We start from the raw sequence: 12,184 nt of genomic DNA on the forward strand, positions 1-12,184 counted from the left end.
GACAATTTAGTTTGAATCAAAAAGTGGACAGAAATGGTTTTAAACCGTGTTTTTACCGTTGTACATACAGATTTACCCCAGTCAACTCAATCGGAATTCTGAACAGAATTGAATTCGAATCGTTTACGTATTCCGTTTCAAATGCAACAACCGATTCCGTGTACGTATCTGTTGTTGCGTTTGAAACAGAATACGTAAACGATTCGAATTGAATTCCGTTTCAGAATTCCGATTGAGTTGACCAGGACATAGATCTGTAGGAATAATAGCGAACAGTTCCGTCAAATTCAAATATTACATCCAGAGAATTTCGAGATTTTAGGCTTGAAGAATTAGATCACTGTTAGAATTCCTGAATTCCATCATTTTTTTAGTTTTCATTTGCTGCTTCGCACGTGCTCGCACACATCCAGACACACGCACAGACATTTGATCAGAATTTGATTCTGTGTCGATAGGTATACGTGAAGGTGGGTCTACTAGGGACCCTAAATAGAGTTATCAACGTGCGCATGTATTGCGTGTTTGTACACGAAGGGTTTTTAGGTTAAAATTTGTACCCGCCAGCAAAAACAAATGGTAAGCTAGTGTGTGTGAGATCGGGCTTAGATAGCTCTATAAAGGAACTGGTCGATGAATTTGACGTGAATATCCATGTTTGACGTATCCATACGAGCATTTTCCTTTACGCCCATAGAGCTTTATGACGTTTCGCGTACACACACTAGCGCACCATTTGATTTTGCTGGCCGGACAAAATTTAACCTTAATCTTTTTTGTGTACGTACACGCAATACATGCGCTCATAGATAACTCTATGGAAAACTTGGCAGTGTTGCCAAGTTCAAAACATACGTTGCCAGATCGATTTAGCAAAATCTGACCAGTCTCCCTATTTAGGGTTTCTAGGCCCATGGGTGATGCATCTGGCTAAAACAGCGATTCTTTTACCAATGTCCAAATCTATAGTTTTTTTTAAAAGGTCCAATAAACCAAATTTTGATTTTTTGCTTTTTGGGTGTTTTTGAATACCCCTGACTCAAGGCGGTTTTGAAAACACCCAATAAAATCGAAATTTTGTTTATACACTCAAACCCCGATGGTTTGACATCAACTGTTGTCAAACGAACGGGGTCACGTTTTAGTTTGACACACCTTTTACACGGAGTTCAAACACACTACCAAACGTTTGATAGTGTGAGTGAGCGCCGTGTAAAAAGTGACAGTTCGTAACTTTTTAGTTTGACTTCGACCAACCAACGGGGTACAAACTAAAACAGTGTCAAACGAAAAAGTGACCAACCACCGGAGGTTGAGTGTAGGACCTTTTTAAAAAAAACTCGAGAATTCAACTTTTGCCAGATTCTATCTATATTTCTCGACATTTTTTTGATTTGGTCCTATAAACATATGAAAGACAATAGCTTATAGGACCTTTTCAAAAAAAAAAAAAAAACTCTGGATTTTCACCACACCACTTTCACCTTACCTTAAACAAAATTTTATTTTTTTTCTGGTCAAACTTTTGTCAACGTGTACCTCTCTGATTGTTTCGTCTCTTTTTGTGTAGAATCGGTTTAACGTGTGATAACTTTTCAAAACAAAATTGGATCGTTATTGCAATCATTTTTCTTGAAGATTTCGTATAGAAATAAAAAGAGTATTAACACATTTTTTTTAAAATTAATTAGTCTAAAATGAAACAAAACGCCCCTGACTCTCCATTGCTTTTACAAGAAGGGACAGAAAACGTTGAACTGCAGGTAAATTATATTCCAAAAACACACAAAACAGTCAAATCAAACAAAAACAAAATTTTCTAGCTCGACTTCAAGCAGGACTCGGAAGAGGAAGATTTTCTTCCACCGGAACCAAAACCCGCTAAAAAGCACCCCTTCCAGTGCGAAATATGCGACAAAATTCTCACGACCAAGCAAAACCTCAAATTCCATGCGATCGTTCACGAAGATCCGACCAAACGGGAAACGTTCCGATGCGAGATCTGCGAGGGCAATTTCAAGTCTCGAGTCGGGTTGAAATATCACCTGAAAACGAAGCACGTCGCGGAGAATGAGCGCGAGAAGCTGCCCTGCCCGACGTGCGGCCGGATTTTCAAAAGCGAGGAAGGCCGGAAGATCCACATGACCATTCAGCATGGAGCCGGGGGACCAATCTTCAAATGCAAGGAATGTCCGATGGTATTCGCGCGGAAGCCCCACCTCGACCTTCACATGGCGACTCATGGCGCGGGCCAGCACGTTTGCATGACCTGCGGGAAGTCGTACGCCAGGCTGAAGGACCTGTCCCGGCACGAGGCCACCTGCGGCGTCAAGGAACTGTGCTGTCCGGTGTGTGGCAAGCAGCTTCGGAGCGAGCCAGCGCTTGAGAATCACCGGAAAAAGTGCCGATCGAGCGGTTTGAGGTGTGAAGTCGGTGACGGTGAGAGGCGGGGACGTCCGAAAAAGAGCGGCTCCGGCGGCGAGGATGGCAAGGTTCGCATGAGGCGCAGCAAACATGACCGGTTTCTTGGACTGGACCATTTAGCGGATCCATCTTCGCTGGTCGAAGCAGTCGTGGAACCGGCCAGGGTTGAGCCAAAGCCGAAGGAACGCATTTTGAAGAGATTCCAGTGCGAGCATTGTCCGCTGAAGTTGGCCGGAAAGATAGCACTGTTGAATCACGGACGCAGACGGCACTGGGAGGCTTTCGGGCTAACGGAGCCGGCTCCCGAAAAGCGAGGACGCAAGCGGACGCATCCGGTGGGACACAAGAGGAAGAGGATTCGCAATCGGCGTAAGATCATCAACTATGTTGACCCTGAGGAGTTGCCGGAAGAGGATGAGTGTGACGCAGAGAACGAGGAAGCTGATCCGGTAAAGGCGGAAGATGTTGAAGTCGGAGAACCGACGATCGAAGATCCAGTTGAGAACGTGACCATTCCAGAAGATATTAAAGAAAACGTTGTGTACATTGAGGAGAAATTGGTAAGATCGGTCATTATTAGTTGTTTATTTTGGATTTCTAATTAAAAATGTTTATTGTTCAGCAGCCAACTCAAAATGTTGAAGAACCAACACTTGCTGCAAACGAAGGCGCCATCAAGGAAGAGATCATTGAGTTTGACGAGTACGAATTCGGTCACTTTGAGGGTGATTCGACCGACGACGATCCCGTTGAGGATGAAACGTTTGAGCACGTTGCGGCTGATCTTGGGCCCTTGATTCCGGAAGAGCCGCCCAGCGATGAAGTGGACACTCTCGACGTTGAACCGGCGAATGATCCACAAGTCTGCGACGAACTCGTGATCAAACTGGAAAAGCTAAATTACACCAAGCTGGTTAATCCGAAGGGGACGCCAACGTACCGTTGTGAAGAGTGCGGTAAATCTTACCGGCTTGAGCATTACCTTAAGGTGCACAACGAAAAAGTTCACGGCATCACGGAAGAAACTGTTGAAGGTGTTTCTTTACGCTCTTGCAAGCACTGTGGAAAGAAGTTGAAATCCTGGTATAATCTACTCAAACACATAAAGTTGTACCACGGTGAAACCTTCGAAGAATCACAGATCGTTAAATGTCCGTCGTGTCCTGTGAAGTTTCTCAATCAAGAAGACTTAGTCGGGCACGTCTGCACTAGGAGTGGCGTTTGCGAAAGGGAACCAAGGGAGCGTTCCTTCAAGTGTGATCTGTGCCGTAAAACGTACACTTTCCTCCTTCAATTGGAAGCGCACTATTCCGTGCATCCAGAATACCAGAACTTCAAATGTGACCACTGTTCGAACGGATTCTACAACGAAAGGGAGCTGAACAAGCACAAGAAGAACGCGCACGAACCGAAACCTGCGGTGACGAAGATTCGCCCCTTCAAATCCAAGTACAAAAATCCGTATCCCCGAAAGGAATGTGAACATTGTGGACAAACGTTTGCACACCAATACCATCTAGCCCAGCACCGAGTCAAGGAACATGGAAGCACGGAAACACCGGTGGCAAACAAATTAGTTCCAAAGACTACGCTTCCACGAAACTTCTCTTGTGACCAGTGCGATAAATCATACCATCTTCAGACTAATCTCACGATTCACAAGGCCAAGGTTCATGGCGTTGGAGAAGCCCCACCAAAGTATCAACCAACCAAAATCTTAAAGCATACCTGCAAACACTGTAAAAAGGAAGTGTTAACCTGGCGCGGTCTAGTCTACCATCTGAAGAACATCCACGGAGAAACCATCGACGAAACGCAGCTTGTCAAATGTCCGTTGTGTCATAAGAAATTCCTCACCGATGAGGAAATGACTGGACATTTTTGCTTCAGAAGAAACGTTCCCGAAAAGGATCGTCCCTTTAAGTGTGACCTGTGCGAAAAAGCTTACCCCCTGAAAAATCATCTGGAAGGCCACTATTCCGTCCATCCGGAATACCACAACGTCAAGTGTGACCAATGTCCGAGGGGATTCTACAACGAACGGGAATTCAACCTACACAAGAAACACATGCACAAACCAAAAGATGCCTACGTTGAGTGCAAGATCTGCAATCAGTTGTTCAAAAGCACACAATACTTGGCACGACACCAGGAACTTCACTCCGATCGTAAATACTTTTGTGAACATTGTGGCAAACCGTTTAAATCTCGATTTATGATACAATGGCACGTAAAAACCATTCACACGAATCCAAACGATCAACTGATCGCTTGCACAATTTGCGGGAAAAAAATCAAAGGAAAAACAAGCCTGAAATATCACATGAAAACACACAACAACGATCGACCGTACACATGTTCCTTTCCGTCCTGTGACAAAAGCTTCATCACGAGGGGCGATTTGAACAAGCACGTGCAAAGTCACACAAAGGATTATAAGTACAAGTGCAAGTTCTGCGATTATGGGACTATTTCACGGAAGACAATTGTGCTGCACGAGCAGCGGAACCATAACCACAACCGGTTCGCTGAAGTGAACGATTCGTAAGACTTTGGGAAGTGTTAAATAAAAGTTTATTTGAATCATTCTTTTGTGTATTTTTTGATCGAAGCTCTTTTGTAAGGAAAAAAATGTTTTTTCCGCGTACCTATTTTTTCCGAAAAGTTCAAATCAAAACTTACAACAAACTACGAACTGCCGAAAGCACCAAATCGATTAGAAAATCCCTTCTTTAGATATAAAATTCCATTTAGAGAAAAGTGATGTTCGATGCACTTTTAGAGCTTTGAAAATTGAACATTTTTATTTTTTGACAGGTCAATTTAGACTTATGGGTCAAAAGTTACAGCTATTTTAGGGTAAAAAAGATGCAAATTTAAAACTTAAATATCTCGAAAAGGCGCAGGTCAAATTTTAAGCGCCTGGGTATTTTTCTTTAAACTTGAGATATCTTTATTTGAAAATGTCTAATTTTCAAGGGAAAAGTGTATAAGACCACCCTAACGAAATTCAAAAGTTGTCCAACTATATGTTTTTCCATGTAATTTTGCCCGCTGAATCTTAATCGGTCTATGTAAAATTATCATAAAAACACAAAATATGACCAAAAATCGTTTTTTTGACACTTTAGCTTAAGATTCAGCGGGCAAACACCAAAAGCTCCAAAACTTCACATTTTTTCGAAAAACCCATTTTCCACTTAATTTTGCAATTTGGACCACTGTGAAAGTTGCAAATATCTAGAGGGGAACAGCATCTAATTCAATCGTGCTTCTAATGTTGCCATATCAGCACTTTGACGTTTATTAGAGTTATCTAAGGCCGATTTCACGCACACTAGGACACCATTTGTTTTGCTGGCTGGTACAAAACTTAACCTCTGTCGTATACGCGCGCTGGACGTTGGATTACCCGAGACGGGCAAATAGACTAGCGAACGTAACAGAAATAAAACAGACTTAGTACAAGTTAAAACGTTTATTCTTGTCCGCAGACGGAAGTAGAATGGCACGATGGCACAACACAAAACGGGACAGCTTATAAAACATCGAACGCGCTGTGCTGCGTCACACAGTGGCAGACTGGCAGCCACTTGTGAGCCAGCGGCGCGCGGAAGGTGGGGGCACTCCGCGCACTTTCTCTGTCCTCAACAACCTCAATCATTCTCGTGTACGTACACGCAATACATGTGCACGTAGATAACTCTTTTACAGCTCATATAAAGAGTTTACAATTCAAATCCAGTGATGAATAGCTCAATAGAAAGTGAGCAAGAAATTTTCAATACACTCAAACCCCGATGGTTTGACACCAACTGTTGTCAACCGACCGGGTCACTTTTTAGTCTGACACCCCTTTTACACGGAGTTCACACACACTATCAAACGTTTGTTTTGTTAGTGTGCGTGAGTAGCGCCGAGTAAAAAGTGACAGTTCGTCATTTTTTAGTTTGACTTTGACCAACCAACGGAGTACAAACTAAAAAAGTGTCAAACGAAAAAGTTACCAACCACCGGGGGTTGAGTGTATCGAGAAAATAAAAAGAGAGATGTGAGCCGGTAACATGGAGTTAAATAAACATTCACAACTGTCATGGAAAACATCACAGAAGCTTGACAGAAAGTTTAACTCCATGTTGCACTTTTAATTTCTCGATATAGTTTAGCAAAATAAGCTGTTTAAATAGTGAAAATCAGCAAATTTGATGGAGTTAGAAGCGAGTGCTTAACTCGACGGTAATATTTCAAAAGGCATCATGTACATTTTGACACTTTCTGGGTTATTGCATATTCTGAAAGTACTCCTAATAAGCTACCTCTCCACCAAAAATGAGCAAATGTTATTTCAGTAAAGTCTGTTTAATCATGATTTTAAATAAAGTAACATAAACAAAATCTCTGCCATCAGCAGTCCCTGTTTATATAGCCCTGTCAACCTGTCAAATAAAAGACTACATGAACCTCGTGACGAAAAAAAAAAGCATCATGAAAAAAGCGCCATGTACATTCGGCGAAGAAAACAAATCATAACAAAGCGTCTCCCTCAATGACAGCAGGGTGATATAGACGTTGGTGATTTCAAAAGAAGTTATGTTTGTTTTTCTCAAATAAAATTACGGAAATAATGTTTTATTGAATTTGGATGATCAAGTATCAATAAAAGCAACGTTTTTCATCGTTTGTTATCATTAGAACATCTTACCACAGACAAACAGACGGGACACTCGAGTGCCGAACCATCGTCCTCCAAAAACGGTTATTTCAAATTCAATTTTGTTTCGGCATCCACTCACCCGGCGCTTATGGCGCTGCTGTCGTGACAGCTCGCCCGTCTTTTCTCAGTGTGTGTGATGCGTGTTTTTTTAGTTGAGCGTGAGCACGTGTGAGGCAACAAATGAAAACAATAAAAAAATATTATGAAATTCAGAAATTCCACCATCCAGACAATGCGGGTCAAATTTGGGGAAGTTTCGGCCAGAGTCAGATGAGCGGCTGACTAGCGAGGGCATACCTTTTACCCCACTATTAACCAGATAGGAATGCTCCACTGCCTGCCGAAGTCTGGGCTGCTGCTGAGGCGCCCGCTACTGCGAAGAAAGCCGGATCCTGTTGTGGAGTCATCTCCTTCGGAGCAACCTGCTTTTCCTTCGTGGACTGCTGCTGCTGGTCGTCCTTTATTTTGGCATTTTGACGATGTTGCGTTGATCGTGAGCGCCACTCTTCGCGACTTTTTTCGTCTCATTCGGCCCTTTTGGTTTTGTTGGCTGGCAACTTAATTGCGCCGTGGACACGTTCTCCGCACATTTTTCCAAACGGGAATCAATTCCGTTAGTTTTGAATTGGATTTTCCTATTCTGGCGGCCACTACTGGTGTTTTCGTGACCGGGATATCTTGTTGATGATGGTGTCAGGTGTAATGGTTCATGTTTTCGGTGGAGGAGGAATCTTGGACGGAACATGCAAGCAACGGGGAGGACCAGTGGTGTGGTCTCTGTCATTGTGTTTGTCTTGCATCGCTGCATGTGCTGCCGCATGATTTGCCTCATGAGGTTCTGCCATAGGAAACGGAACCGAGCGTGGAACCGACCCACCGTCATTTTCGGCCGTCGGTCTTGATTTATTTATTTTGATTTTGTTACTGATGATCAGCAACAACAAAATTATTTCGAAACAGCTGTTGATGTTTACAATCGTTAAGGCTTGATTGTCTCACGCATACACTGACATGACGCATGACAGTAATGGGTTTGTATTGGTGTGTTTGGGCTGCGCTTCGGCATAAGCTCACCAGGCAGCGCTGGCGTCGCCGTGATTTGGTGGTTTGATGAAGGACGATGGATTTCAAAAATAATTTGTATGGAGAGTTACGTCTGTTTGTCTGTGATCTTACTTTGCCTTTATATTAAAATGGGAATTGGAAATGGATGCTCAACATTCAAATGCGTTTTTCTCAAAAAAAATGGTGTGTACATGATGCTTTTTGAAATGTATTTATTCATTATCAGCACTTTGACGTTTATTTACAGCTCATATAAAGTGTTTATTTGTGACGAGAGTCTGTTAGTTTACAACTTTTTATCAAATCGAGTGATGAATAGCTCAATAGAAAGTGAGCAAGAAATCTATATATACTGTATCAGCAACTAGTTTACAAGTACCTGTAAAGCATTCTCGGATAGCCACCTTTCATCTATGCTTGAAAGCTCGGGCTCACGGACATCAGCGACAACAATTTCCACCATCGGGCATCAAATCTCCAACAGGTCAAGTTCGAGCAAAAAAAAAAAAAAAAATCATCCCTCACTTGGATCACCTGAGTCGGTAACGTAATAGTTGTAAATAAAACCAAAAATAGAACATGGCGAGAGAGAAAAGGGAGAGAGACCAACATTTTTGCTCCTCCCATTTTTTGACGTTTTGTGCAGGGTTGGATCGAAAACAGTAGGGGCCAGCACTTAAACAGCCGAGAAAAGTCCAAAAGCGGCCACTATTCAAAACTATAGTAGCTGTTGGTGCTGAAGTAAAAACCGTTTAGCTTTTACTCGCAGCTATGAAAGCGCATTAAGGGCTGAACAGTGACTATTATTTAATGCTGGATGGTTACTTGGGGAGTGCTTAACTAGCCAAACCTGGGTGCTGAAAAGACAGAATGCGTAACGTGATTTTCGAAAGCTCCCCACTGCTCCCCACTAATACAACTGCACTACAGCTGTAAACATAAACAAAGTAGAAGGCTATGTTCAAGCTCAAGCGTGACATATTTTTTGCTGCTGAAGTGAATTATTATAAAACATTTTGGATCTGTTGATGTTGATGTTTTCGATGAAAAATTAAGTGCTTCGCACTTTTTTCTTCGTAGACTAAACGATGGCGGCCAAAAGAGGCCTTTTTTTGTTTTCCACGTGATGAAAAATTGTGTCAAAAGTGGGTGGAATTTCGTGAATCAGAAGAGCAACCGAATGGAAGTTCCGAGATTATGTATCTTTGATGTGTAGTGATAATATCTGAGTAAGATTATCCAATATTATTTGGAAAGTACTATTCATTCATTATTGATAATTCGTCGCTAACATTTAAAAGAGCGTCATAAAATAGGTTTTGCGTGAGACATAGCGATTATAACATTTTAGCGACGAATTATGCCAATCTCAACCCTCATATTAAGATGTTTTGACTTCGAATACCTCAATAGCCATCGATTTTTTTTTATTCCTGACTAAATAAATTATAGATTGATCACAATACTTGCCACTTCTTGGTATAAATATGCGAACAGTAAATTGGTTCCGCTTTGACAGTTCTAAATTGAGGCCGCTTTGCGGACAACTATTCTGCACCCAGAGCCAAACATTCGAGAATTTCCCCTAATTATAGTCGTACACGAATTCCGTTAGAAACGCAAAAACCACGGTTCCGTGTTCGAATGAAAAACAACCTCTACCGACTGGGATCGGTGACAGCTGCTTTTGTTTGTGTTTGTGCAGTATCGCGCATAAATCGCAAATCAGTCAACGCCGCCGCGGTGAAACGTCAAAACAAAATTTTGGAGATTTCGTTCGTTCCGCGTAAATAGTTTAAACTTTTGCACTTGTTTAAAACCGTGGCAGACGGCCATAAATTACGCCTTGTGTTCCGTGTTCAATGTGTCGCGTCGTTTGGAATCCGGCCCCAGAATGAAAGTCACGGTGAAAAGTAAGTAGGGCCGTAAAAATAGACCTTCCGTTTTCCTCTTGTTTGGCTTTGTTTTGAAAGGAGGAATGACGACGACGACGGTTTTCGGGGGTCGGGAAAACTGCTCAGGGTCAGCAGAACGGGAGGGTGAGGGACACTCTGTCATTCTGTGGTATCGATTTTTTGCTCTGGCTGTCACCGATTTTTCCCCGTTCCGTGGTGTGCGCGTTCCGTCGTCGATTTCGGGTTGTCCCCGTGTGGCCGCTCCCGGAATGTGGTCCTGAGAGGTTGCTCCTTTTTTCTATTCCATCCATGCAAATTAGTTCTAATATCCCCTCCTCCCTCCTTTCTTCCCCTTAGGTTGGATGGGAGTCGCCGTCTGGAAGTGGCTCGCCAACGATGACAACTGCGGCATCTGCCGGATGGCGTTCGAGGGCTGCTGCCCGGATTGCTCCCTGCCCGGGGACGACTGTCCGCTAGTTTGGGGCGCCTGCTCGCACTGCTTCCACATGCACTGCATCGTCAAGTGGCTCAACTCGCAGGCCAACCAGCAGTGCCCGATGTGCCGCCAGACGTGGAAATTCAACGACAAGTAGGCACGATTCCAGGCAGGAAAAGGGGGGGTTTCTTCGGTGGACCAAGTTAAAGACAGCCAGTGACAGGAAGAGAACAGTGAATTGCACACTTCTTAGCGGAGAACGCAACGGGGTGGAGGAAGCCAGTGATTGTGAGTGTGGGCAGAACTAGGTTGCGAGAAAAAGAGTGATTGGCCAATTTGAATTTTCTTGGCCTAACTAGAAGTGACGGGGATTTGTGTACCACAGTGTCAAGTGTACAAGGTGTTGTCCCGTTTTATAACAACCCAAAGGTGGTGCTGTCGTGAGGGATTCGTGTCTTGAAGTGTGTTTGAAAATTTTGAGGAAAAAAATTGCACAAAATAGACGAGAGTTGAACAGTGTTTAATTTTGAGTAATTCATCAACGGCTACTAAAACAATAACTGGTAAGTTTTAAACGGTCAAAGTTCTAAGCCTTGGTATAAGCTGGCATTAGAATGCTTTAAAAATCACTTTTATCCCTGTAAATTCAGAACTCCATTGTCGTTTAAAAATCCATGCTCAAACTGGCAGTTTAGAAAGGAAGAATGTTGGAAGTAATCACCCCAACATTTTCCAGGATGCTTCCGAAAGGATGGCTGCGCTAAGGTTAGATTAGATTAGATAAGATAAGGAGAGGATAAAGGAGGTATTAGGCAATGCTTTTTTGCTACAAATGGTTTGTTTGCTCGCAAAGTCTTTTGGTAAACTCGCAAACTGTTTGTAAACAAACTTTTCCAAAAACAATATGGCCGACCAGGATAACTGTCCAACACCAAAAAGGTGCGTGTCTTGTTTGTGTGTTTGTTATACCCACTCGGAAAATAATCCAGTAAATTTATTCGCCACAAATAATGTCAGAATTCTTGGGCAAATCTGGGGAAAATGCTGGCGCAACCTCCCCAGCCGAATGTCCAACCGGCATGTCAATGCGGATGGATTGATAATTCTCTCACAAGGCCAAAAAAGAGTCTGATGGTAGGGAGAGCAAAAAAAGCACAGAAAATCAGGATTAAGAAAGAATCAATGCGGATGGAGACCAAATTGAGCCTAGAATTGAGCTCAGTTTCCTCCTTACAAAAACTAGTAGAGCAATTCTCTACCAAAACCGGAAATGGATGATTTAAAAAATTTCAAAATATTTTTTTCGAAAAGATCGGAAAATTTCACGAATGTTTCATGTATTAACATTGAAAAATCGGACCATTACTTGCTGAGATATCGTCATTAGAAAATGGTGGGCTGTTTGGGTAAGACTTAGAAAACTTCAATTTTCGTGTTTCTTTTTCTTTAAGCCGCTGTATCTCAGCAACCAGAGGTCCAATCTTCAATGTCTCTTAGACAATTTTATAGCAAATTTTCTGAACTTTTCAAAAAAAATATTTTTAGAAATGGTCACTCATGGTCACTATTTTTAAAAATTGAAAAACTGCAAATATTTCGCTGAAATCAAACTTTCGGTGGCTATATCTTGAAAACGGGGCCCTTTATCGA

General features: G+C 42.5%; 2 protein-coding genes across 5 annotated transcripts; both read left to right on the forward strand.

The window, feature by feature from the left end:
- The first annotated feature begins 1,609 nt into the window (after positions 1 to 1,609).
- On the forward strand, positions 1,610 to 5,010 carry LOC128093715 (zinc finger protein 700-like). 3 transcript variants are annotated; one of them, XM_052711399.1, is made up of 3 exons: positions 1,610 to 1,763; positions 1,824 to 2,984; positions 3,047 to 5,010. In XM_052711399.1, the coding sequence occupies exons 1-3, from the start codon at positions 1,698 to 1,700 to the stop codon at positions 4,970 to 4,972; spliced, it is 3,153 nt and encodes a 1,050-aa protein (XP_052567359.1). In that variant the 5' UTR covers positions 1,610 to 1,697; the 3' UTR covers positions 4,973 to 5,010. The 3 variants fall into 3 exon arrangements, with proteins under 3 accessions (XP_052567359.1, XP_052567360.1, XP_052567361.1); XM_052711400.1 differs by having other exon boundaries at positions 1,611 to 1,763; positions 3,050 to 5,010; XM_052711401.1 differs by having other exon boundaries at positions 1,617 to 1,763; positions 1,839 to 2,984.
- A 4,911-nt stretch (positions 5,011 to 9,921) lies between these two features.
- LOC120426274 (anaphase-promoting complex subunit 11) lies at positions 9,922 to 10,747 on the forward strand. Of its 2 annotated transcripts, none has more exons than XM_039591017.2 (2): positions 9,922 to 10,116; positions 10,456 to 10,747. In XM_039591017.2, exons 1-2 carry the CDS (start codon positions 10,098 to 10,100, stop codon positions 10,689 to 10,691), a joined length of 255 nt encoding a protein of 84 aa, XP_039446951.1. In that variant the 5' UTR covers positions 9,922 to 10,097; the 3' UTR covers positions 10,692 to 10,747. The 2 variants fall into 2 exon arrangements, with proteins under 2 accessions (XP_039446951.1, XP_039446952.1); XM_039591018.2 differs by lacking the exon at positions 9,922 to 10,116 and adding an exon at positions 10,227 to 10,382.
- Positions 10,748 to 12,184: the final 1,437 nt, after the last annotated feature.

Source organism: Culex pipiens, unplaced genomic scaffold (assembly GCF_016801865.2).
Source record: "Culex pipiens pallens isolate TS unplaced genomic scaffold, TS_CPP_V2 Cpp_Un0005, whole genome shotgun sequence".
Classification (NCBI taxonomy): Eukaryota; Metazoa; Arthropoda; class Insecta; order Diptera; family Culicidae; genus Culex; species Culex pipiens.

Coding starts and splice junctions, on each gene's coding strand:
- LOC128093715 (XM_052711399.1), top strand. CDS start 1,698: ATGAAACAAAACGCCCCTGACTCTCCATTGCTTTTACAAGAAGGGACA. Junction 1,764..1,823: donor CAGAAAACGTTGAACTGCAG/GTAAATTATATT, acceptor AAAATTTTCTAG/CTCGACTTCAAGCAGGACTC. Junction 2,985..3,046: donor TGTACATTGAGGAGAAATTG/GTAAGATCGGTC, acceptor TTTATTGTTCAG/CAGCCAACTCAAAATGTTGA.